The sequence below is a fragment of the Pseudopodoces humilis genome, chromosome 4 (genome assembly GCF_049639895.1).
Source record: "Pseudopodoces humilis isolate 2021_Gansu_Grassland_sample_001 chromosome 4, ASM4963989v1, whole genome shotgun sequence".
In the NCBI taxonomy this organism is placed as follows: domain Eukaryota; kingdom Metazoa; phylum Chordata; class Aves; order Passeriformes; family Paridae; genus Pseudopodoces; species Pseudopodoces humilis.
In genome coordinates, this window is record NC_142203.1 from 19,030,270 (window position 1) to 19,055,835 (window position 25,566).

The 25,566-nt window shown below is 40.0% G+C and overlaps 2 protein-coding genes across 5 annotated transcripts in view; both read right to left on the bottom strand.

Moving 5' to 3' along the window:
- The window catches only part of SMC5 (structural maintenance of chromosomes 5), a 39,615-nt gene extending 37,349 nt beyond the window's left edge, over positions 1-2,266 (bottom strand). For both annotated transcript variants that reach the window (XM_088054388.1, XM_005532883.3), the window contains exons 1-2: positions 2,129-2,266; positions 708-849 (exon numbers count right to left, since the gene is read on the bottom strand). In XM_088054388.1, coding sequence (XP_087910514.1) covers positions 708-849; positions 2,129-2,235 — 249 coding nt within the window. In that variant the 5' untranslated portion in view covers positions 2,236-2,266. The remainder of the gene's footprint in view (positions 1-707; positions 850-2,128) is intronic.
- Positions 2,267-5,519: 3,253 nt separating this feature from the next.
- MAMDC2 (MAM domain containing 2) overlaps positions 5,520-25,566 on the bottom strand; it is a 56,420-nt gene continuing 36,373 nt past the window's right edge. Inside the window, exons 8-14 of one of the 3 annotated variants that reach the window (XM_005532880.3) lie at positions 23,153-23,299; positions 21,966-22,231; positions 11,280-11,373; positions 9,434-9,586; positions 7,435-7,694; positions 6,761-6,845; positions 5,520-6,465 (exon numbers count right to left, since the gene is read on the bottom strand). In XM_005532880.3, the coding sequence (XP_005532937.2) occupies positions 6,404-6,465; positions 6,761-6,845; positions 7,435-7,694; positions 9,434-9,586; positions 11,280-11,373; positions 21,966-22,231; positions 23,153-23,299 (1,067 nt within the window). In that variant the 3' untranslated portion in view covers positions 5,520-6,403. Of the gene's footprint in view, positions 6,466-6,760; positions 6,846-7,434; positions 7,695-8,503; positions 8,624-9,433; positions 9,587-11,279; positions 11,374-21,965; positions 22,232-23,152; positions 23,300-25,566 lie in introns of those variants that run through there. The other 2 variants (XM_088054228.1, XM_088054227.1) reach the window with 2 other exon arrangements.

Genomic DNA, 25,566 nt, shown 5'->3' on the forward strand with positions numbered 1-25,566 from the left:
CACATAGTACTGCCATGCAGTCAATTCCCATACTGACATTTGCTTATGACTGAGCAGCTACAAGAGAATATGTACAAACATTTAGGCACCCAGATTCATTGTTCCAAACCTACTCAGAGAAATTGTTTTCAATGAAAATATCAAAGAAAGCAAGTGTAAAAATTTTAAAATTTCAAAATATAAACTTCCTACTACACCAGCAATGCATGTTATCTTGACTGTAAAAAATGAAAGTACAGCAATCTAAATTCCACTTAAATCAAAGACCAGTGCCTCCATGCTCTCAGCTGAGTTTTCAGGACACATTAGGAGCACATTATTTCTAAATGTACTATGTATTTTGGAATTTATTTTAGACTTTGCCTGTTTCTCCTTTAGTTGGTACCGCTTACCAAATGTTTAGGCCATTAAGTGGCATTTTTCTACCCCACTATGGATGCTTAGCTATCTTCAAATAAAACATCTAGTCCACTCAGGTTGCACTACAATTTAGGTATTTCCATTTCATAATTTATACAAGACAGCAAGCAGTTAATTAAGACAACCCCCCTTTGTCTCTGGACCAGGTTTACTCTTCAATTCAGATGTCTTACTTTTTATAAAAGTAAAGCAAATCGAGGAATACAGCCTTTCCCCCTATCCTCTGCTGAACAGCACTCTAAATGAAATTCAGCTTAATTATGAAAATCACAAAAGCTCATAATTACCTTATCAGCTCGCCCTAGGAAAGACGGTTTTCCAGCCAGTCCCAGGCAGATGGCACAAACAATGCTTGACTTGCCGGTGCCATTAGCACCTAGAACCACATTCAGGTTGGGCCCTGGATGTACTTCACAGAGAGTGTACGTTCTGGAAAACACAGCACGTTTCTCAACTTTAAAACACTGTATTACCTTTAAAAAAAGGAACGTGCTTAGAAACATTTTATGATTCTATTAAACAGATATAATTACCTCATCTGGACTCAATTGTGAAATACTGTTTTGTAAGAAAGTCTCAAGAGTGAAAACTAGCATTTCACTGAAACACCATGAAATACATTCCTACCAGCCAGAGTACTCACTAGAACTTTTTTTCAGTCAGGGACTATGAAGAATGAAATCCAGCAATATGATAGTAGCTTTTTAATTGAACTTACTAGGGTATCATTTTGTCTTATGCATCAAAAAGAAGACAGAAAACTGATCATGTAGTAGCTTTCTTGAGTTACCATATCAGCCCATCCCTAGTGTTTGCTGTTTTTTCTAACTGCATTAGACATCTTTTATCATGTGCATCCAGCATGCCTACTGCAATAATAACTATGGGAAGCGACCAAATCCACCCATGCAAATTCATACCAAGTTAACACCCTAAATTTATACAGAATCATTTGATGCTCTATTTCTGCACTGTGCCAAACACGGAGAGCTGAAACACTACCACCAAAAGAGGAGTACAAAACAGTTAATGACTACACAATACTATAAACGATGTACTTGTGGAAGAGACGGTATCTGAACTCTCAATAATAATTTAAACTACCGTCTCTGAAGATTCAACTAACATCTCACACGTGACCCATGCACTACCCTACTGAAGGTTTTCAAGGCTAGCATGGAGCCGTAAGAAAATGGCCCGACAACTTCTGCTGGTAACCACAATACATCCAAAAATAATGTTATTCACAGTCCACAGCAGCTGGAAAAAACACGTGCAAAAACTACACTTATCCTAATGAGTCTCAAGGCCTATCCCCACTGCCCCTCGAGCATCTTCTGTACTCTTCCCTGCCCCACTGCTTGGCAGCCAGCTGCCTGTGAGACAAAGAGCACACAGAGGCTGCACGGCCGACAGGAGCCATCACCTATGGGGAAGGTTGGCCGGCACCGGGGAGCGCGCCCTCAGGGAAATGACAATGCACTAACAACCCTGGGGACTCGTAACTCACACAGCGGTGTCTCCCAGCTCCCCACTCCGAGCAAGACACCACCTTACAGGGAACACCGCTTCCCGCACTCCCTCCTCCAGCCCACGCAGCCCCCGGTACCCGCGCCACCCCGCTCCGCTGCTTCCGCCCTTCTGCGGCGGGGCGGAAGGGGCAGGCCGCAGCCGCTCGAGGGAAGAGAAATGCCTCCCGCTCACTCACAGAAAGTTCTCCATGAAGATCCTGACGATGGAGCCCAGAACGAACTGGGACTCACCAGACTTCACAACCTTCCCAACAGCTTTCCCCTTCTCCCGAGCCGCCGCCATCTTCCTCCCAGCCCCCCCACCCCCCGTCTCCCCTGCGGCCGGGCCCGCGCCGCGCGCTCGCTGCCCGGGGGGCGGGACTGAGCTGCCCTGAAACTTCTCATAGGCGTGAAGCGCGCGGCGCCGGCGCCCATTGGCTGGTGGGGCGGGGCAGTGTGGGGCGTTGCGGCTGTTGTTGCTGAGGCAGGCGCGGCGGCAGCGCCGTGCATGGCGCCGGCCTGTTAGCGCTCTGCGCGCGTTCTGCTGCCCGCGCGTTCCATTTACCAATGCATTTCCTGCATACGGTTACAGCATTATGAGCAGCCGGGCGTGTTTAGTTTGGGGAAGACTGAGAGGGAATCTCATTAATGAATACAGCTATTTCAAAGGAGGTTGCCAAGCAGATAGTGCTAGGCTCTTCAGTGTGCCCTGCGACAGGATGAGGAGCAATGGCCACAAACTAAAACTCAAGAAGTTCTTCCTCAATATCAGAAGAACTTCCTTACGTTGAGGGTGGCAGAGCACCGTACCAGCCTTCCCCTGGAGGTTTTGAAGTCTCCCAATCTGGTGGCATTCAAACCCCACCTAGACACATTCCTGTGTCACTTGCTGTAAGTGACCCTGCCTTGGCAGGGTGGGTTGGAATAGATCATCTCCAGAGCTTCCTTCCCGCCCTAACAATTCTGTAATTCCATGATTCAGGCTAATGGTTCAAGTAAATAGCATTCCAAGACAGCCTGTCAGACAGCAGGAGCTAGTTTGGCAGCATTAGTTCCTGGGTGTTTCTAGTAAGCTCAAGGGTGAGCCCAGGAGCCATGAATCAAGGCTAAGGCCTAAGGAGAATTCCAGAATGGCCCAGACTGAGGAGTGTGGCAGGGAATATACCACATGGCAGGGAATATACCACAATAGACAGCTCATCTTTTCTTTGAGGTGGGATGAGGGTCAGGTTTTCTCTTTCTCAAAACGTGAGAGGTAGAACAGGACTCAGTGTGTCTGTCACATTGCAGAAGTGTGCTCCCTCCAGCCTTTGGGTCCAGCAGTAGGTTTCCTGAGTGAGGGCAGTCACGGTGGCAAGTGTGCTGCTCACATCCAGGTGGATAAAACGCCAGGTCTTTTAGTGCTTGGCTTGAGCTGTCTTTGTGACTCTTCATGACTGTAAAGATAAGTTTATATTAGGTTTATTTTGGTGTGACACCATAGTCAGAATACCTATAAAAACAGAGTAACAGTGACATTTTATAACAGTTGTCATTCTGGATTTCTGTAGGTGTAAATGAGAACTGAATTTGCATTTGTTTGGAAATGAATAAGGATGATGATAAAATGAAAACTAATGGGACAATATTTAAAGAATAAAAACAACATTAAACAGGAGAACAGTATTAAAGAGGAGGTCAATAAAAGGGCTTTCCACTGATCTCAGGACAAGCTGAGTTCCAGTCCAGCACAAAGCTACATTTACAGCAATCAAATATAAACCCATTACCGCTTGGGGGATTATAGCTTGAAAATCTGTATTTTTGAGGTTTCTTTTTCATTTCAATTTTACATATTGTGACACAACTGGGATCAAAGCAATTACTTGTAAGTTCTTCACTAGCTTTTGAAGAAATTTTCAGACATTAAACAGGCCTGGTACGGCAAGTCAGAACTGTTCTTTGCCCTACTGTGGTTCTGGTACAGCTACTGCAGTAGTGAAGAAAAGAAAAAAATAGTAAATAAATATGGATCCAGGACAGGAATTAGTTGCAAGAAGGATTCCCATTTGGACAGAACTGACAGAATATTTTTTTATCTCACCATAAAACTGAATTTTGCCAGTGGAGAAACCTTAATGCACTGTACCCAATTTTCAAATGTTTTGTAGACATTCTTCCATTACTCTCGAATTTCCTATTCTGTAAACTGATATTTATCAGACACTGAGGTAAATGGAAGCCAACTTTCAAATTTTCCCTCTGTGCTTTAATTCCTGCAGCAAAAATTATTGGAAAGGTGATGTTCCCTACTTAAAGAAGAACTTAGGTGTTTTTTTGATGGTTTCCCCCACCCTTTTTTTGCCTTTTTTTTTTTTTTTTTTGAGCAGTGAGGTCCCTAGAAATCACTTAGTGGAGAGCAGGTTTAGAGTCCTTCACTTCGGTTTTTATTCTATCAGTCTAAATCTGATTATTTTGATGGAATGAGGCAGAGTCGCACAAATTTTTAGAGATAGGAGCATAACAGTTGTACTTCATGCTTCGTTTCACTTACATACCAAGAACCACCAAACCTGATTATTTTACCTGCTTCATCTTCACTTGTTTTCTGCTTAGGTAATTTGAGCTGAATATTGATACCAAAGCATACACTTTACTGATGTTGGGAGTTGGGTTTCTTTCTTTTGTACTTACGGATTCTTTTCCCATAACTTGCTAGGAAACTAACTATTGTGTACTTAGGGTTTCTTAAGAACACCAAAAGAGTGGCCAAACTCAGGGGAGAGGGGAAGAGATACCTGGAGATTTGAACAGGAAAAAAGACAGGGGTAGGGAAGCTGCTAGAGCTCTCGCTTTGGGTTTCGGAGAAGGACAGGTGGGCTGTTGCCTAATGCGAGAAGGATTCACTGTCACCACCGTAGCCCAGTCTGGTACTGTCTCGCCCCTTCTGCCCTGCTGGGAACTGGGCTGTCGCTATTCCACCCCCGTTGCTCTTCGGCGCTGCTCCGAGCTTTCGCTGCACTGTGGCCCCCACCTCCTGCTTGCCGAGACATCCCACGGTTCCAGCCACAGCCCCGGAGATTCTTATACATCTTGCTACCACCACGGGATTTTTACTCATTCCTGCCGGCCCTGCTTGCTGTTTCCGTACGTGCTGCCGAGCACCGGCAGCTTTTTTTTACTTTTTTTTTCTTTGTGCAGCAAAGCCCGTCTCCCATCCCTTCCCGTTGGGCCGAGCCGCCATTACCGCGTGCGGCCCCAGCTCGCGGCACAGCGCCCCCTGCCGGCGCGGCGGAACCCCCGCCCCGCCCACCGGGAGCACGAGCGCCCCCTGGCGGCCGTGCCCGGATCTGCAGCGAGGGGAGAGTGCCCGCGGGCTCTGTTTGGTGTGAGTGCCAGAGCTGCTGTTGTTTGTTTGCCTTGTTACACACACCAGTCAAGAACTGCTATTCCTAGTCTCACATCTTTGCCTGAGAGCCCCTTAATTTCAAAATTATAATAATTTGGAGGGAACTGGGTTACCTTTTCTATTCCAAGGGAAGTCCCTGCCTTCCTTAGCAGGAAGCTGTCTTTCACACCAAGACAGAAATCTAGAGCAGAGCAGTAAGATGATACTCCAAGTTACATTTTATTAGGAAGTTACAGTAATTTTAAAAAAATCCTTACACACAAATACATAAAATCTTAAGAAATAACAAGATGTGTAGATTCAGTTTCCTAGTAATATAAATGCAAGACATCTGTGGCTGGGCAAAATGTAAGTGCATTCTCTGTGAGTGTACAAACTTACTTAATAAAAAAACAGACAACAAGACTCTCATCCCAGAAAACATATGGCTTTAAAGTGTTTAATTTCATATAATTCCACAGGCCAGCATCTTATGCTGAATTATATTGAACACTAGAAGTGAGTTTGTTATTGACAAATATATTTGTTATAGTAAAATAATACACTATCACAAAAAATTGTCAGCAGAGGATTAAGTGTCCCAGAGAGATTTGTCATTGTGAATAATTGCACTTAACCTGTAGGATAATACTAGTAGCTAACACTATTGTCTTTGTTATTTCAAAACATTTAAAATTTTCTTAACAAAAATCCATTCTATCCCCAACACAAAACATTCACTGAATGCAGATTTAAGATAACACAATATTGGACTTCAATTGTGCAACATGAATTTCCTCTTTTTACTTATATACTAGAAACATTAAAAAAATTAAAAATGAATGATTGTGCAAAATGGGAAGCCTTTATGAAATAACTGATACCTCATGCTAAAGAGGAAATAATGTAAAAAAATTATGGTCTAAGAAGCCCTGAGTCAATAATTTCATTTAAAAGGCGAGGAACATGATTGCTCCGAGTTCTTCCTACGTATTGGTGTGTATTCAAACCAGTCCAGTATTTGATTATATTTTAAAACAGGTGGTTCTTGCAGTTTCTCACATACGAATCTTCAGTGTGCTCCATTCCTTCCAGCAGGCTGTATTTAATACTCAATTTCATTTAAGCTGTCAGGATAGCCTGATGAGAATTGAATTTCTTCCACTTCTGGAATACAAAGAATGAAGAAATACTGGTTTTTTTTTGTTTCTGTCATACATAAGAATAGTTACAGCAGAATTTAATTAACATGCTGGATTAAATGGGACTGTCATGTGGAAGTGCATAGCCACTTTACTAGTTTTGAGATTCTGAGGATGATCTCACATCCTATTAGAGAGTAGAAGTTCAGCACTAACCCAGCAGCCTGATACTAAATTCAAATGGGGACTGGAGGGAAGTATCACCCACCTGCAAAGAAGCACTGTGAATTTCAGTTGTCTGTTACAAAGTTGAAACTTACCCAAACAAGGTCCTGTCTGGAACAGAATATCATCAATAGCAGTGTCACTTCTTATTGACACACCGCGGATTGCCTCAAAAATAATCTGTAAAGTAAGACACAAATTTTCATGAATCCAAATGGTGAAAGGACTGAACAAAACAGCCATTCAACCTATTCAAGGGATACCCTTTACCCCCTCTCCTGCCCTCCCTTCCCTCCTCCTTTCCCTTTTGTTTTCCCCTTTCCTTAGACAGACCTTATCATCCCTTCTCCTTGCTGTTTCCTTAGAAAAAACACCCTACAAGAAGCTGCCATTTCATCACAGCTCAGTGGCTGTGTCAAATCTGGACAGGGCTACAGACAGCTGAAGGAAAGAAAATTACACAAATGATCTTGAAAAAGCCCTACCACTACTGACAAAAAATGATGGTGTTTAGATTTAAATACTTTAAAGTAGAAAAACCCCAAATTGGTAACTATTTTCCTACTTTCCACCTATTCATATCTTTAATAAATCCCTCCCTAACTTAATTTGTAAAAAATTACATTATTTCATGTTCTTCATGTGTCCATTCAATGCCACCTACATTTAACATTTTAGTTTATTACTTTTAAACAATACTAAACTTTGACTCTAGTACATAGTTTGCTTCAATATTCCGATTTGACTGTTTTTTGCTTGTTTTTCTTACCTGGTAGTTTGTATCACTTTCATATTCTATCAGTCCCCTTAGCCATGAGATGCTTTGTTCCCCTGTCCTCCTCCACAACGGTATCTCTTCATCATCTCCTTCCTTTTTTAGATAAACACTTAATAATCCAGTCCCAGATCCATACATATGATAGAAAAATGTCAGGCACTGTTTTCCAGATGTTCCTCTTAGTGATCTTGAAACTAGGTATGCTCTCTGTCCATAGACCATATTAGATGCCTCTATATACATGTAGTATCCTTAAAAAGATATAAAAGTAAATATAAGCGAAGTAGGATACATTGTGTTGGAATGTTCATTATACTCAACATGCTTATTATATTAAAGAAGCCCAATGATGGAAACTATTTTGATAAAGATTCATACACTTGTGCTTTTGTAAACTGTAATATTAGAGATACTGTAGTAATTGTGTACTGCAATAATGATGGGTTTGAATTTATAAAGCTAAGAGATGATTTAGTCTTTCTCACAAATTTATAGTATGATTCAGTCTTTGGAGAAAAGGGAAGTTATTTTATTATGCTGTAATATGAGCCCTAGGTTTTGATTTTTAACTGAAGGAACTTTCTACACCTAGTGAACAAAATCTTTGTAGTGTAGTGCATTAGGTTTGATATAAACCAGCTTTGGAATTCTCCAATACACTGCATGAATGATGGACCTACAGCTGTAGATAATCCTCCTTTTCACCCTCTCTTCACTGCTGCTTGCCATCAAACTACAACCTGGCTTAGAGAGGATGTCTTCACTAGGGGTTTGTGCAGAAAACAGGATTCTTGAGTACCACAAGAGATTCTCAAGCATCCACTGACTGCTGTTGCTGCTCTCAGCCTTCTGCCTGTCTCACTGATCCTTGAGAATTCCCTTTCCCTCTGGAGACAATCTCACCCCCAGGACTTGTGGTGACAGACAGGAGGTAACACCACAAAGAGGGAGCATTGGGACTGCATGAAGAGTTGCTGCATTATCCAAATTCACTGTCTGCTGGCAGAGCATATATCTCAAAACAGAAGTTGCTTTCTGCAGCAGATGGGATGTGGGGACGCTCCTCAGTCTTCTGACACACTTCAGTTTGCTCCAGCTGGTCATAATTGAGTGATGGAATAAGAGGCATGAATTTGCCTTCCACCAATTAATGGCCAGAATCCTTAAAACTTGGTTGTATCTGTCAAAATACATAGCCACAGAAAAGAATACAAAGAATAAATTATAGCTGCTCTTGCACCAGGAATTGCACTCTGATAGAGATTGACTCATTGGAATTCAGAGACGGCTGCATGTACATCTGAGGGTACACTTTAGGCTATGGTTGGTGGTGATGCAGTTTTCTGTGCACTCATGTTAATGGAGGTCCTGCCTGCCTAAATACTTGAACTTGCACTAGTGAGCTTGTGGAGCACATTTTCAAGATAAAGAGCCTGTGGGATCTCTTTTATTCTTCATATTTTCTTTTAAGTTTGAACCCAAAGGTGTTCATGCAGTAGAATCCCAACCACTTGCACAGCTTGCTGCTAAGAGATGAACTAAGGAATAATCATTGTCACAGACAAGGCTTAAAAGGCTCTCAGTTCTAAAGTCAAGCTGTCAGCCTCACTTCTCACTACTTAATGATCCACATAAACTGAAAATAGGTCTAAAGTTACTTTCAGGGAATGTTCACATAAATTGGGAGTTTGGAAAAAAGCTTTTTCTGTGGGGTCTGGACAGTCATCGTCTTCTTTAATGTCCCAAGGAACAGGCTACTTTGGGACATGAAAACCAAATTATCTACATGGCCTGCAGATAATTCAGATTAAATGTCATATTCTCAAAACCACTCAGGAGTTCCTGCGGAATGTGCTTCATTTGATTAGTAACCTTTCTGAATAGAAGAGTAAAAACTTTATCTTCTGGGTTATCATTTAAAATATTTAATAAATATTTTTTATTAACTGTCAATCTCTGTTCTGAAAGTTCAATGTGGAACTTAACTCACCTACCCCAGTAGTGTGGTCTCCTTTCGGTCCAGTGTAAGAAGTGGGAGTTGGACCCCTCTTCCTGTGCCAGCTCCCACGACTTCTCTTCTTCTGGGTAAACACACACTCATCTTTTTCAAAAGTGCATTCTCCGGGACTGGGCAGCAACAAATCTGTAAGGCGAGGACATAGTTTAAGACTTCAAATACATTAGACTGATATATGGAGAGATTACACAAGTAATGTATTGCATTTCCTCACCTGCTGACATCAATTACAGCTACCTGGCAATGCTTACAATAGTTAGAAGCTTATATAAACTACCTTCAAACGGTCATATAAAATTTAATTTAATTTTCTTCACATCTTTGGGAAAAAGTGTACCCTACTCCAGTAGCTCAGTGACTACGATTCACTAGTCCTAGGATTCTTTAAATCAGTTTATTAATCTTCACAACAGTGCTTTGGACTAGATGATCTTATGGGGTCTTTTGGTTTTAATGGTTGGATTCAATGATCTTAGAGGTCTTTTCTAACCTTAGCAATTCTATGATTATATGTAGGCTTTGTTATAGAATTACTAGCGTAATTTTATTCACTGTTTTGGCACCCCCAGCAAGTCAGTAAGTCCCAGCATCTATAACGTGCGTAATAAATGAGCCTTGTTCAAAGACTGGAGTTTCTGTGAACTGAAATCAATGCCACATTTATCTCTCCTCTCTTTCTTTGGCACCAGATTCTACTGCAGCCTAGAAGATACAACAGAGGTCCATTACTAGAGTATTTTCATTATTTCAATTCTATTAGATCATACAAAATATAATTCAGGTGCAGGCCAGGAAGCTTCTGTCAGGTAATCTGAATTCATCATTCAGAAGTAGACATTTTGAGCTGCCTTCAGCTTTTGAAGAGGAGGAAGCCTTGATACCTCTGGTGCATTTTTCAGCCATTTGTTTTGCTGCCATCAGAGACAAGTCATGGTATGACTACACATCTAGATACCAGTTCTTCACCTTTGATTCCTTTTCCAATTACTTACTAATTACAGCAAGGCAAAACAGACAACTGTTGGAAATAGTTTACAAAAATGGTATCTTGTTTTGTACATGTGACTTCTTTCTGTTTTATTAGCCTGAATTCATGAAATCCAATCAAAAGAGATCATTAAAAAGCTGTAAGGACCATTGCAAAGGTATGGCTTTATTCCAAAGAAGAACAAGATTGTAGATTGTGCCTGCTTCATGAGAATGTTCTTTTGTTGTTTTTTTTTAAAAATTATGATACAATCATTGTATTGTCAAACCTCACAAAGCCATAGAAGAGGGAGTTTGGTGTGTTCAAAGAGGCTAGCCTGTGCATGTCAGAGGATAAAGTTTTGCTGAAAACCATTCAGTTCCTCCCACTGCAGAGGGAGTCATGGACTGCTCTTCTCTGTCTTCATCAAAGAACTACAGCTCAGGCTGTAGTCTTGGCCTTGCACAGCTGTACCTCTCGCCTAAAAATAAAAAAGCTTTGTTTTGAAAAGTACTGCTTTGGGGTCCATTCCTGGCTTCTTAAAGACCATTTGAAAACTACTTTTCACTCAGTTCAACTGTGGGTTTATTTTAATGCAGTCAAAGGACCACTCACCTATATACAACTGCCTTGGAGCCACTGAAATTTATTAGGAGTTAGCTGGTACCCCTGTGAGCAAAAACTGGTCCTTGCTGGATGTCTTCTACTTCACAAAAATGGGATTTATGCATTACTTGTTGGAAAAAAAGAAACTACACGAAACCACACAACAGGCTTGAAAAATGAAGGCGTATGTTGAACTCCTACTCAAAAGGACAGCAGCTATTGGATGACAAACACACATGGTCTTACCAGCAGCCTGGCAGCTTCCCAGGCTCAGTGATACATCATCCAGTGCCACAAGTCCACAGTCCCAGAAGCTTTTACACCAGCTGACAAAGACAACCTGCAATATGAAGGAAGGAAGTTTCAGGTGCAAAACCTGGCACTGTTAAGAGTCTGCAATATTAGTATTTTTTCCAAATGCACAGATAATTTCAAAATTTACAGAACAGGAATAATGGATCCACTTTGTTTTGGCACATTCTGCCAATGACCGAAATGTCCATTCCAGTGGGACTGAATGTATGTTTTCAATCAACAGAAAATATTTTCTCACTTTTGTAGGCAAATTATGTATATCTGTATGTTATTCCCATTTTACTAGAGAATTTTTTTGTCTGTGAGAAAACATGACTCATTGAGGTTGTGGTGGCTTTTTCTTGCCCAATAACCAACATGAACAGCTCAAATACCCTCAGCTATCTTATCCTGAAAACCAGGAGGTCTTATCCATGGAAAAATAAATTTGAAAGAGTAATGTGGAGTGATGGGCTAGAGTGGCTGTAGCAAAAGCAAAGAATTAATAGAGATGAACTGAAACTACTACAATACAGAATGGGATTATTCATAAATGACTCAATGCCATGATATTGTAGAGCAGGAGACTTGAAATGTTATGCATAATTCACAGTGTTCATCAGTGTTTGTGAAGATTAATAAAACATCCAAGATCATTGATTTGAGTAAACATTAATTCTGCCATATAAAATACAAGTCATTCATGAGATAATAAAATAAAATGTAAAGAAACTGTAAGATTCTCAGTTGCACTTCTGCCAAAGCTGAGACAGATCTGTCTGAATTACTGAGGACAAATTAGGATTTATTTCGTGAAAACACTGCTGGAGTTTTTCTTGGACTAACTACTCCAAACCATCTGTCTGACCACAGGGGTTATGACCATAATTTGGGAGGAGCTTTTCAAAACAATTCCTTTGTGCTGAGGTCTATGCTAGTGATTGCAGATGGATCAGTGTCACTTCTAACTGTTTAATCTTCTGGACAACACCTCAGTTACATATTGGAGGTTAAACACTGACTGACAAGTTTCTTGTGGACACAAAAAGGCTTTTAAAAGTTGTTAGAGCATTATTTAGTATGATTTCTAGTAGGCTTGGTAACACCTTCAGTGTGGTACCTACATGGTATTTTGCCATTTTGTTTTGTTATGCAGTATTTATTAACTCATCTGCTTATTAAACAGCCTGGAATGTAACTACACAAAAAACTTTAAAGCATGTATGCATAATGCTGCCCAGGGGGGAGCAATTTTTGAAACTCCTCCATTCAGTGCTACCAATCCTGGTTATTATTGATTATCTGTCTTGTAAACTGCCACTGGTATAGAGTTAAGGAGTCCTCCTGCACAGAATGCAAAACTGCTCAGCGTATGGTGGCCTAAACCCCACACCTTTTTTTTGTTCCCACTGTAGAACTGTATCTTAGCCTCAAAGTTTAGCAGGACAAAAATTGTTTCATGCTTTTTAAGTTCATTGTCAGGACACAGGGGCAATCCCTTAAAAACAGTAGCATCTCTTGGAAAAAAAGCATAAAGTAAGTGTAAAATAAAATACTGACATTGAGTGAACATCATTCACCAGAATTTTAATAAATGCATTCTGGTGAACATTTGTAATGAACAGAAGATATATTATAGCCTTAAATCCAAGAATCTTCAGAAAAACCACACATGTAAGGGTGAAGTCAGTCCTCCTTTGTGAAACAATATTTCCATATTGTGGAGTCATGTTTTAAGCAGTGCTTTAGTATTGACATCACTGGGATCAGGATTAAGTTCTTTATTCTTTGTTCCATTTAAGGTATGTAACTACCCACTGGATCCTGCAGAAAGCCTTCCATTTCAAAGGCATTACAACAACAACAACAACAACGGTGGTCTCTCAAAGGCCATTAAACCAGTAATCTTTGTACAACCAAAGGACTGATCTGATTCAGTGGCAACTGTACATTTGTTCAGCTTTACCATCTGTAGCTTAAGCTTCACTATTTTTCCACTTGATTTTTGTGGTGTTGACGGACACACTGCCATGAGCAGACTTTGTAATTTCACAAGGATGAAACTACAAAGTCTTCTGCTTGGGGGTGCAGAGTTTTCAGTACTGGCTGTAGCAAATGTACGAAAATTGCTATGGTCCCCTCAATTTATTTTGTTGTTATATTCTTGATTTAGTTTTAGGCAATGGACTAGAACATTTTCATTCACAGGTCAAATTTATTCACTCTTCTTCTGGTTTAAATATCCTTTTCTGTCATAAAGCAAAAATCTGAGTATTTGAACTTTACCTAACAAAATTGTAACAACTTGGATTTACTCAACTATTCACTTTCACACTGAGTCAGATCTCTGAATCCTTCCTACAGTCTCAATAGAACTAATCTCAAGATGCTTTGCATTTGTTCTTGTTTTGAATTATTTATTTGCTAGGTCAATTTTTCCAAAATAAAATTTTATTACTTTATCTCATGCCTTGGAGAAGAGAATAGGGGATTCTTTGTTCTCAGCTTTTTTTGTCATAAAGCATGGCAGATGAACAATATACTGATTGTTTCAAGCTAGGTAACAGATATTGCTGGACTCACATGCTATTTTGGAGGCTAAACTAAAAACATTATCCAGTGCAGGCAGTTGTTGCCTATGATACTGAAAAATAAAACATATCTCTCCTGTCTCTTTTTGTTACAGCTAGGGCATCCATTTCCTTCCAAACCACTGCCCCAGCTTACGGAAGCTAGTTTGTTTATCTTGCAGTGCTTCATAAACAGTCCTGGCCTTCAGTCTCAAAGTATCAAAAATCCTTTCTTAGCACTTATATGAGGTATGAGCAATGCCAGATGAGAAAGGCTGGTCCAGCAAGCTTCTGCCAAGACTATGTTGGGCTGTGCTGCAGACACTGGGTGAGGTACAAGGGGTTTCACATCCTTAGCACTTAGCGACTCTACAAGCAGATGAGTTAAAACTCACATGCATATTAAGTTAATCTGCTTTTAGAGAAGAAATAGGAGGACATTCAGAAAGGTACCTCCAGGATAAGGAGGGACTAATGGGCTCACTTGCTATAGGAGATTTGGAGGGAGCTGGGCTGAGAACAGGAGAAAAGGAGAGAAGATCCTACTTGGGTCCCTATTTGTTCTGTGCATTTTCTTTCCTCTTTGTTTATCCCAGAACTTACACATCTTGCTCAATTAGTCAGATCAGCAAAACAGAGGAAAAACATGAAAACGACCCAATCTGGTGGCTTAAAAGCAAGCTATGCCTCTGCAGCAAGGTAATTTAACTCATTCCATCTTCATGAATATTCCTAGATTTAAATTACTGTCCTGGAGTGACTCTATGAATTGTATCCCCAGTCTTCTGTTCTGTTTATGCTGAATATTAAGTTCTGCACCTTTAAGACTGGTTCTGGGAGGGAAGGCAGGAAAGGAGAAGTGCCCAGTTTGTTTTCAGAAACTGCACTCACTGCTCCATGCTCCTTCTCATGGACTGCTTTGGTTTGGTACTCCTTCATTTTAGTTAGTTGTTAGCTAGCTGAAGCAGAGAAGTTTCCCTTCTTAACTTCAAGAAAAGTGATTTTTCATTTTCTTGGAACTGATCGGCCTGCTCTGGACTGAAAACCCAGACGAACACCAGGAGCTCACACCTGTGGCCACCAAGGGGCTGGGATGTGGCAAATTCCAGTGCTAGAGGGACTGATAAGAGACTGAGCAAGCCGAGCTACACCCCACAACAAGGACTTTCTGGATTTGCCATCTCTTCAAACAGCAAGAGGTTTTATTGTTTAATATTATTCATTTTTTTTATGCTTGTGAATACTTTGCTTGTTAAATAAACAATTTTTGCCACTTTTCTCCAAAGAAATCTTTTCCCAAACTAGTTATGGGAGAGTCCACTTTAATCAGCTTTCTAGAGGTACTCCTTTGGAAGTTTCCTCCCAAATTTGTCCTAAACCAGGACGCTGACACACTGAATCTGTGCAGACACAAAGCTCGGTCTGTCACTTAGACACATTTAAAGTTCAATTTCCTAAAGAAGAAGGAGAGTTATAGTGGAGTCTGAGGTGTTTTCTTCTGAGAAGCTACTGTTGTAACTTCCTCACAGTGACGCAAAACTCAGTCTTACAAGATCAAAAAATAATTTGAACACTGGAAACAAAAGCATAACCTGACATGAAGAAGCAGTCAAGATGTTTTCACAAGACAGGCAGCCTGACTTTTTAGTCAGTTATGCAAATAAACATCCATATAAGTGTGTAAGCCAGGGATTGACCACACAGGGGATGGGAAAATCATTCTGACTATCTCAGGGCTGTTCAGTACAGATGTTTTAAGTATAGACCAAATTACTCATAGCTAGTTTAATAAAACTAGATTTCAAGTGGCTTGTATTTCTTTGGCTTAAACAGTCAGAAACTCATTTATCAAGAACACAAGTAAGCTATTAAGCCAAAATTAGAGTATTTGCAAGCTTCTGTCATTTAAAATAAAATGATTTAAAATGGCACTTGCCAGGCAAGTTCAATTTCTTGCCATGTAAATTCAACAAGCTTCTGTGGGAAAAATAATGTAATATGAAAGCTTCTACATAAATAATTGAGTAACATTGGTAATAAGCTTGTGACATTGAACAAGTATTTTTGAAAACCTTTCCTGTCCAAGGGCAGAAACAACACAGGCTGTTTGTTCTGCATCTCCTCTTGCTGGATTAAGCAGCCTAGTAGAGAACACTGCCTACATGCAAATATGTACAGGACACTGATATTCTCATATGTCTCCCACCACCCTACAGAATTTCCACAAATCTACTCTAAGGGCTCTATCCTCATTCCAGTCAGTTTCCTGTCCACTAAGGATCAGAGATACCAAAAGGAGATATGTAATATTTAAGGCAACGCATTGCCTTGCTTAGCTACTGTGAAGATGAAAGCCACTTTTGTGCTGCTTCCTGACCTGAGTAACCTTTTCAGTTTCCAGTATGCTGTTTTCATAACCAAGTATCAAGCACCACAGGAACTGAGGTTCACACTTCACAGCACTACCCTTCTGTTTCCAATCTCTACCATTCTTATTTTAGACAGGCATTTTTGGTGACTGTTCTTCAAGAAGTTTTTTATTTTAAAGGGAAGGAATGACAGGACTGTTCGATAAAACTGCAGCTCATTACAGCCTCTTTAGAGTGCATACCTTATTGTCAGAAGACTGATAAAGGCTGGAACAGTACCAGAAAGCTCTTTTATTTGACACAAGTGTGAGCTTTTCAAAGGAGGAGGAGGTGAGGATGAGGATGTCTGCCCTCCTCCAATTGGCATCTGACTGGAGAACTGTGTTTGTCATACTAGTGACTTGATCACAGAGATCTAGGATTTCATTGTTTATCCAATATTAATTTAGTCATTTACCCATGGCTTTGGTGGACAAGCAGAAAACACAGATTTCCTGCCAGCAAAGAGAAAGAAATACTAGAATAAGTTAACATCGAGCATCACTATGGTCTGGATGATGTGGGAAGAAAGGTCCAAAGACACTCAGGTCAAGCACTAAAAAGACAGCAGGGTGATAATAGCTATTTAGGGAAAACAGAACAAGAAACAAACCAAAGTTTCTATATTATGTCCAACCCAAAAAAAGCTGAAGAACTTGCTGAACTGGAGGTCACAACTGTACCACTGTATTTACAATCACTGTGAGGTCTATTTTCCATTAATATTTTAAATCCTTTTTAAAATGTACATATACTTTTGGCCTCCATAGCATCTTGCAGCAAAGCTTCTCCGTGTTGTTCAGCAAAAAAAGTCTTCTCTTTTCGTTGTTTTAAAACATGTAAATATTCAAGTGCAACACTGAGTCACTTGATTTTCCTTTCTCACAACTGCAACTAAAATTAGTTATGGAGAATGAGTGAAAGCAAACAGATGAACTCAAGAAAGTGAGTCAAAAACATTGAAGAGGAATAAAAGAAAACTTAAGAAATGAAAACCCTAAAATGCAGCCACAGCTACTGTGATGAAAGTAGGATAGACTGTTACGTGAATTACCTTAATGAGGATTTGATTTTGAACACTTTGGGAGGTTCAAGCACTAAACTATCAGGCAACATTGCAAAAGCTTTCATGACGGATAAAGAACACAAGATGTTTGCTTTCAAAAACTTGAACTTCAGAATGGTAACCCAAATCTAGCAGGAATGAGCAGAACTGATAAAGGCAGACCCAACTGAACTTAAACCTTCATTTTAGTTTAGGTATTTGGACTTCTTTGTGAAGTTGCATAAAATAAATATTTTTCCATGCTGGTGTTTACCCACATACACATGCACACACACAATATTAAAATGGAGATTCTTGCTTCACAGTTCATGTGAATTTCTCAAGGATGCAAATGATATGTGGAATTTTCTTTCAGTTTGCTCTTACATTTTCCTGACATGTACTGGCATGGAAGATCAATTTCAGTACATTAAATCAACGGAAAATAATCTACACACTTCAGACTTAGGTCTTCATGTTGCCCTTCCAGACGTTATACAATAAACCATAAAGGATTTAAGTAATTTCAAATACATTAGATTTTTTTTTTTCATTTCTTTCTTGTCACATTTATTCTCTAGGTACAGTATAATTAAATATACACTGTATGTATATAGGATCATAGGTACTCACACCGAATAGGAGAGACAGTGCTGCAAGTACAAATCAGGAAATCAGGATTTTAAATTCCCTGCCTTCTCACTAGCATTAACAGCATATGTGTAGGTATAGACATTTATGACTTGCTTAGCTGGATCATACCTGCCTAGCCTTTAAAACGTTTTATTTTCAAAGTGTCATATTAAAGCCAGCTGGCTAGCTTCACATTTCCTGCTCACAGAACTCAAGCCATCAACTTGTGCCAGACTGCAGTTAGCTAATTCAAAAAGAACTTGCAAAAACCATTACAGAAATTAAGCAATGAAAATCTGCATCTTTTTTATTGCCCTGAAGCAAGTAAATACACCATCAAAACTAAAATGTATTAGATGGATTTTATATAATTTTCAAAGCTTTGGGAGTAGTATTCTTAGTAGAAAAAGATGAAGGATGTGGGTAATCAATTATTTTAGAGCATTGTTTTCTGGCTGAAAAATAATTTTGACCTTCAGGACAGATGATTGTCACTGACTTGACTAGGTGTTAAGGAAGTGCCAAGAGACTGTTTACTGTTTCCACAGGGGCTGACCCAATCCAAAAGTCGCTCCTGGCAACCAAGAAGCTGCTCAGCCAAACTACTGTGTATACCTCCAACTTCTTACCATCCAAGTCTATGATACATCTCAGAAAACAATAAAATAGGCACATTAGTCACTATTTCTGTATTAGAGGAAAGAGGGCAGCCCTAGCTCATTCTGAGACCACCTCTCTCCCCTAAAAGACTGTTTCTCACTTGCCTATAATATTGCCAAGACACAATGATTTCAGCTCAGATTTTCCATGCTAGGTCCTTGCTACCGCCTTGTTTTGGAAGATTTAATCCAAAACAGTTCCATCATTTCCGAGAACAAGGCTAGGAAAAAGGGTTTATTTTGCCCCTATTAAATAAAAAAATTCTGTGAAAAGCTTGAGCACTCCTAGGCTTTGGAGTAGGAGCAGAAAAGTGTCAAGAGTCTGATCTTTATGCCAGTGCTATCTCTTCTGTCAAGTCATTAGTTTTTGAGAAGTTAAAATTTGTAAGAAATGGGACAAGTGGGGAAAACAGAATGGAATGTGAATAATATTACAGGGGAAAAAAACATTGGATTGTCCAGAGCTGAGAGTAAAATGAGGATTGCAGTGGGGGGCAGAGGAGTAATTCAATGGCTATGGGACAGGTTAGACAAAGATGCCTTAGTGAGGATTCAAGAGCTCAAGGACAGGTTGCCTGAGACAGGACAAGAGAGGTCAAGCTTCTGTCATGTTTCTCAGCACTGTCTCCCTCCAGAGCCTGAAGTGTAATCCCTTTCTTGGTGGCTCCCACCACTCCTTTCTATTAGCTAAAACATTCTCTGGTGCACCTCCACAGCTGCCCTACATTGGAATGAGTGGTTTTTGTCCGCTATTTCACTAGGCAGATGCATCTTCACAGGTAACTAACCTGGGTCTATACAGAGTGCCACACAGTAATACTTCGTTTCCTTCTGCTGGCTTGGAAAAGAAGGAACAAACAAAAAAAAGCACAAAAAGACTTATAAAAGTAGTAAGATGGAAGAGCTGGGAATGAGATTGCAAGGAAAACCCAGAATCAAGTTCAGTGTGCAATTTCATTTGAGCCTACTTTTGAATATTATGAGCAGAAAGCCAGTAACTACACCCTCTGCCTTAAGCAGACATGCTTAAACTTCGACAATATTTGTCTTTTTTATTCTACCTTCCCATCAGTAAACACACTTTGATGTACTTTTCCATATTAATATGTTTCAGAACTTCACCCATTTTCTTCTGTTTGTCCAAGGAAAACCTTATAAACTGAACTACCTGTCCAATGTATAGTTATTTAGCTAAGGGGTGCCTGAATTACTGTTGGGGGTTAGGTTTCTTTCTTTTTATTCCTTTTTACTTAATAGAACTTTTTCCCATAAATTGCTACGAAAGAGTAACTACTGGGTACTTAAGAAAAACAAAGTAAGTGGCCAAGCTCAGGGGAGGAGGGCATTTCTCAGGAGGAGGAGGATCAGAGCTGCTGCCAGGGGAAGGGAATTCACTGCTGCCGCTGGAGCGCAGCCCAGAGCTGCTTCTTCTGCCATGGGGTAAGCCTCTGCTCGTGAGAGACTGCACTGGGACCGAATCAATACCTACCTCCCTAAAAGAGAGGGCTATCCCCATCCCGTCAGGTGCCGAGCTGCACCAAGGGGAGAGCGCCAGGCGGGCACTGAGGCCTGTTCTGTTCGGGGCTAATGCCAGAGCTGCTGTTGTTTGTTTGCTTTGTTACACACACCAGTAAAGAACTGCTATTCCTAGTCTCACATCTTTGCCTGAGAGTCCCTTAATTTCAAAATTATAATAATTTGGAGGGAAGTGGGTTGCATTTTCCATTTACATTTTCCATTCCAAGGGAGGCTCCTGCCTTCTTTAGCAGGAAGCTGTCTTTCAAACCAAGACAATTATGCTTTGCTGAACACATGCTTACTTCTGTAAAGCCCAATAAATATCACATTTTATGATATTTGGGGAACATCTCCTCAACAGAAACATTCTGCAACTTGTTTCCATAGGAAGGAAGACTTTCACAAGACCTGAAGCACCCAGAGAAGGTTTTTGAGAATTGCTAGAGGCCAGTAAATCACACTACAAAGCATGGTGTTCCTCCCCTTCCTACACATCTTCAAGCTCAGAAGAAGTGAGGCAAGCTTCTTCACAACTGTTCCACATATCCTGACTTCTAGGAAAACAAAAATTGTTCTTCACAAATTCATGGTGGAAAAGGTTTTCCATGTAAATATCTGATGCTAAAAAACCTGTCACCTCCAAGGCTGCCAACTAGTTTTAACAGTCATGGTCAGGTATCATCACTACTCATGCAGCTGATTATGCCACATAATCTACTACACCTTTCCAGAAGTAATAAAGAAATACCTAATCAGGAGATGACGAAAGTAAATTTTGCCATTTTCACTTTTCTGCAAATATCTTGGGATGATACTATGAGAAATCTTTCTAGTATGCACTTGCTGGGCACTAATAAAATTATTTTTCTATTCTCTAACACTTGGAATTATAAATTCCGTTATGTTTTATGGATAAACTACATAAAAAACCCCATTGACACTTTAAGATATCAGGTATATGACAGAAAACAGAACCCAACAACTAGGACTGAAATTTTAAACATCAGTTTGCCTCTCAAGACAGAAAGCTGGTTTTTGGTGACCGTTTATGATCAGTAGCTGCTGTTATTTCAAAAGCTAATTTGTAGTGGACAAAACATTTAAGATGTTTGTCTTTAATTTATAAATACTTAAGAGTTGCAGGACAAGCTTCCATCCAAGTGTTCATCATGTTATCACACTCTGGTCAACATTTAGTGATCCACCTGGTTCTCGTTAGATGACTCACTGATAGTGAAAACCCATTACAGAAATCAGGATCACTACAGTGGCAGCACTTACAGAAATCTGTGTAAAAGTCAGTCTTTGCAAAAAGAGCGGAGGTGAGAATTATAATGGCTTAAGGACTTAAGGAGGTGATGTCAAGTACCAATGTGTTATTATCTTGCAGACATAATGTAATGGCCTCTCCAACGACACACTGCAAATTCTTCAAGTCCATTGCTCTCATTTGCAATATGACTTCTGGTGTCATATTGTAACCCAGCAGTTGAGTTTAGGGAAGTATGATCAGCTCCCCATTTTGACCAGAACTTAACAGTACTTTTTAGATAAATTAAAATCTGTAATTGACTATGACAATGATATGACTCACACAGGAAACAAGCAAACAAAAACTAGAGGATGTGGAGCACGCTGAGAAACCAAGACACAACTGGCTTTTGTTAGAGCTCCTCTGGTGAATCTTCAGCTAATTCACTTTGCAGGTATAGCTCACTTAGGATTAATCCCTGTATAACAAACAATTCTGAGAAGGCCAGGAAAATCTCCTCAGAATTCAGCAGATTTGAAGAGCTGGCTCTTACCTTGCAAGGCATAGGCTTTTTGAAGGAGATTTCAGCTTGAGTCCAAACTCCTTTTGGAGAGTCCAAGACAGACCAGATTTTCTCTTGAACAACATGATTCTCCTCAAAGATATAAACTGCAAGAGTGCCACTCATCTTGAAAAACCCATATAAGGCATAATAAAAACGCAGACAAAACTGCAAGTTTCCTGGCAGGGTCGGGCCATACAGACGTCCAATGTACCCAGGCTGTGATGTAAACTTTGTGTTTGCCAACAAATAATAACCTGCAAGACAGCATAATCATTGTATTTAATATGCTATTAGCACAGCTGATTTACTATTAAAGTAGCTTCTGTTATTGCATCAGACTTGGGTTATAAAAACCGTTCCAACTGGCAAGGAATAGATTATCACACTCTGACAGGAAATAACCATTTTTTTCCAAAAGCATCCTGTCTGCTTCTAGCTAAACTGGCACATGGCGAAGTTACCAGAAATAATCACTTATCAAATTTATCCAGAAAAAATAGTTGGTTTTTTTTTTTTCCTGGTCTGCTGGCCTCACTGGAAAACTGGTCTTTTCAGGGATTCCACTGTGAGACACAAAAATGGAGGGTGGGGAACAATGCCTATTATTACCTGCACCAAGTATAAAGAGCTGAGACTTCAGTGCATATGATTAATAACCATGAATACTCTACACAAAGAGATGTCCGAATAAAATATTAACAGTCCTTTCACCATGTGGTTTCACTACAAAATATTTATGTTTTCCCTTAAAAATCCCAACTATCCTAAGCCTAGAAGAGCTAAAAGGTTACTTTTCCTCTCTTGAAACAATGCTCTAAGCTATTATTACATTTACTTCCATAATTTTGTGGATTCATCTCTCCAGCAACTACAGAGCAGTATAGTGAAGATTGATACTCTCATTTATGGCCCTGCCTGACCATACAGGTGACCAATAGGTGACCTTCTTCCTCTACATATGGGGAAGAACAGCCAGAGTTCCAGACAGGACCAAGCTGTGAACACTGACTTCTTTAATGGCTGAGAGTTTTAATTGACTGAGGCAAGCTAACCATTGTGCCAGTCCATACTTAACAGAGTGAACAATGATACAACAGGTATCATTGTTTATATAACCTTTTATGTAACATTTATATACAATTTGACTCTTCCAGGAAAAAGCAGTTTTAATTCACCAAATCCAGTAGTGTGATCTCCAGCTCTATACACATTGCGCTTCACTTTCACTCTGCTCCACCCTGGACCATCTTTGTGATCTTGATAAAAATTACACAGATCCTCCTCAAAATTGCAGCCTGCATTGGCAGGATTGAAAGGAGTTCCTAAAAGAAAGATGCATATGTTCTATTAGGATGAGTACAGTGTGATAGCCATAGGTATTTGATGCAGAAGAATGCTAAAGCATACTTTGGTTCATCTTGCTTTTCTGTACAGAAGATAACCCCATGCAAAGATATATACACATATATAGTGCACAGACATGATTAACTCAAACTATCAAATTTCTATTTCAAGTTGGTCTTACATCCTTGTATTTTTTGCTGGAGCAAGGAGAAAACCTCCTTCACAGCCTCCCTAAAATACAAATAAGATACAAATATTAAGACCAGATTATTCCTTCAGGACATAACTCACGAAGACACTCAGACAATTTGTTTTCATCTGCTCCTTTATTCAAAAGACTATTAGGACAAAATGAGTGTGCCTGCTGTGCCTGTATGTGCACTGAACATCAACATTTAGTATTTTTTTTAAAGAGTACTTCTTAAAAATCCTTTCTATAGTTATGTGTAATGTGTGCGTATATGCATGCTGTAAATAGGTAAGCAAAATAGTTTTTAGTTCATGTACCACCTCATGGCTACTTTCCTCTGGAGCTCTTGCCTCACACAGTGTTAACAATGCAGTGAAGAAAGCTGAGCCATTTTATAGTAAAGCTGATTAAAAGCAGAGCTGAGATCCCCCCGGCCCTGCTGATGGCTCTCTGTCCACCTGCACTATAGAATTCATGGGTCAGGACTTACTTTAGTCTGGAAAGAAGTGACCCTGCTCTGTGGGGCGTGCTAGTAAGTAAAACATCTGTACTTCTTCAAAGGCCTCACCAGTCTCTCACAGAAGGTGCTTGGGGAAGGAGGGGCACAACCCAAAGCTATCATGCGAATTTTGGCTTTACCAGGAGCCCAGACACAGGACATGGTGTACATCACTCTACAGCAGCACACATGACCCTGCTGCATGGGAGCTAAGAGAACTGTTCCAGCAGGGGCAGGTACACAGGCAATCAGCTTCAGCAGAAGAAAAAAATTTGGCTTTGGAATGATGTCTGAATTCTTTTCAGCCTCAGATAGGCCAAATCTAAGCCCTGCCTATGTGTCTTACTCTTCCTGCAGCCATGGTCTCCCACCTCTGCTTTCCTAGTTAAACAAAAGGCAGGTGGAGCACTAGCATGTGGCATTAAACCCATGTTCTGATTCATCCTTTGCTGAGCAAGTTTACTACTCTGGTACCTTTTCCTCCATTGGGCTAACATCAAGACTTTTGTTGAACAAAACTTCCCGAAAAAAATAAAGGTAAAAAACCCCTTAGTGCTGTTATATATACCACCATGGCCAAATACAAGGAAAATGGAGAGCTCTTGCTTTTTAACTTCTCTACTCAGAAGAATTGAAAATGAAATAATTGATAAGTCAGAGGGATCAAACAGTATATTCTGTATTTCAACAAAGTATAAAGCAAATAATTTACTTTCATTTCTCAAACAAAAAATCCTAAAATAACCACAAAACCAACCTTCAAAATCAAAGTTAGTAGGCAGAGCTCTAGATAAGCCTGTCATATTCAGAACAGATTCTGAACCATTCAGATTAGATCTGAACTTCAATCATTGGAACAGAAAATGCTACAAGATTTATCCCATTTCTCAACAGATATAAGTTGTCCGAAAATTAAAATGGAAAAACAGATAAGCAGCTCCAACCCCTTGAAAATTGCAAACATAACTCAGGATTTTCGTTGCAAAGCAAAGCAAATACCAAAAAGGCATTGAGGAGATGATGAAACAATGGATTTACTCAGCCAAGAGATGTGTATTATTAATGATTAATGTGTCTGGAATCTACCTCCTTCAGCAGTGATACTTCAGCAGTGGAGGCAAAGCTAGCTGATACTCTGAGACAAAAGGGGGAAAAAATAGTCTCTCTTTCATTGATCACTTCAAAGAATTAGCCAAAAAAATCAAATTTATGACCAAAGAAATAGATGGCATAAGTGGGAAACCACTAATCTACTTCTGACTAGTGTTTAGTGCCACAGTAAAATTCCGGCAACCAGCTAGCTAAGAGGCTGCAGCTGCAAATGGCAAAGTCCTTAGTCCCAAGTGCCTCTGCATCAGAGGTCACAGGCATTCAGGTGGTGTCTGCTGTTGTGAAAACCTAACAAATACCCAACAGACATGCCACTGCCTGAGATGAGTAATACCTCCTGAAAGAGTGAAGACAGAGAGGCAAGGTTCATGTTTTGGCTCTGAAAAACACCTCAGGGCATGTGGCTGTGAAGAATGCCTTCACTGGCATTAATGAAAAGCCCGGGC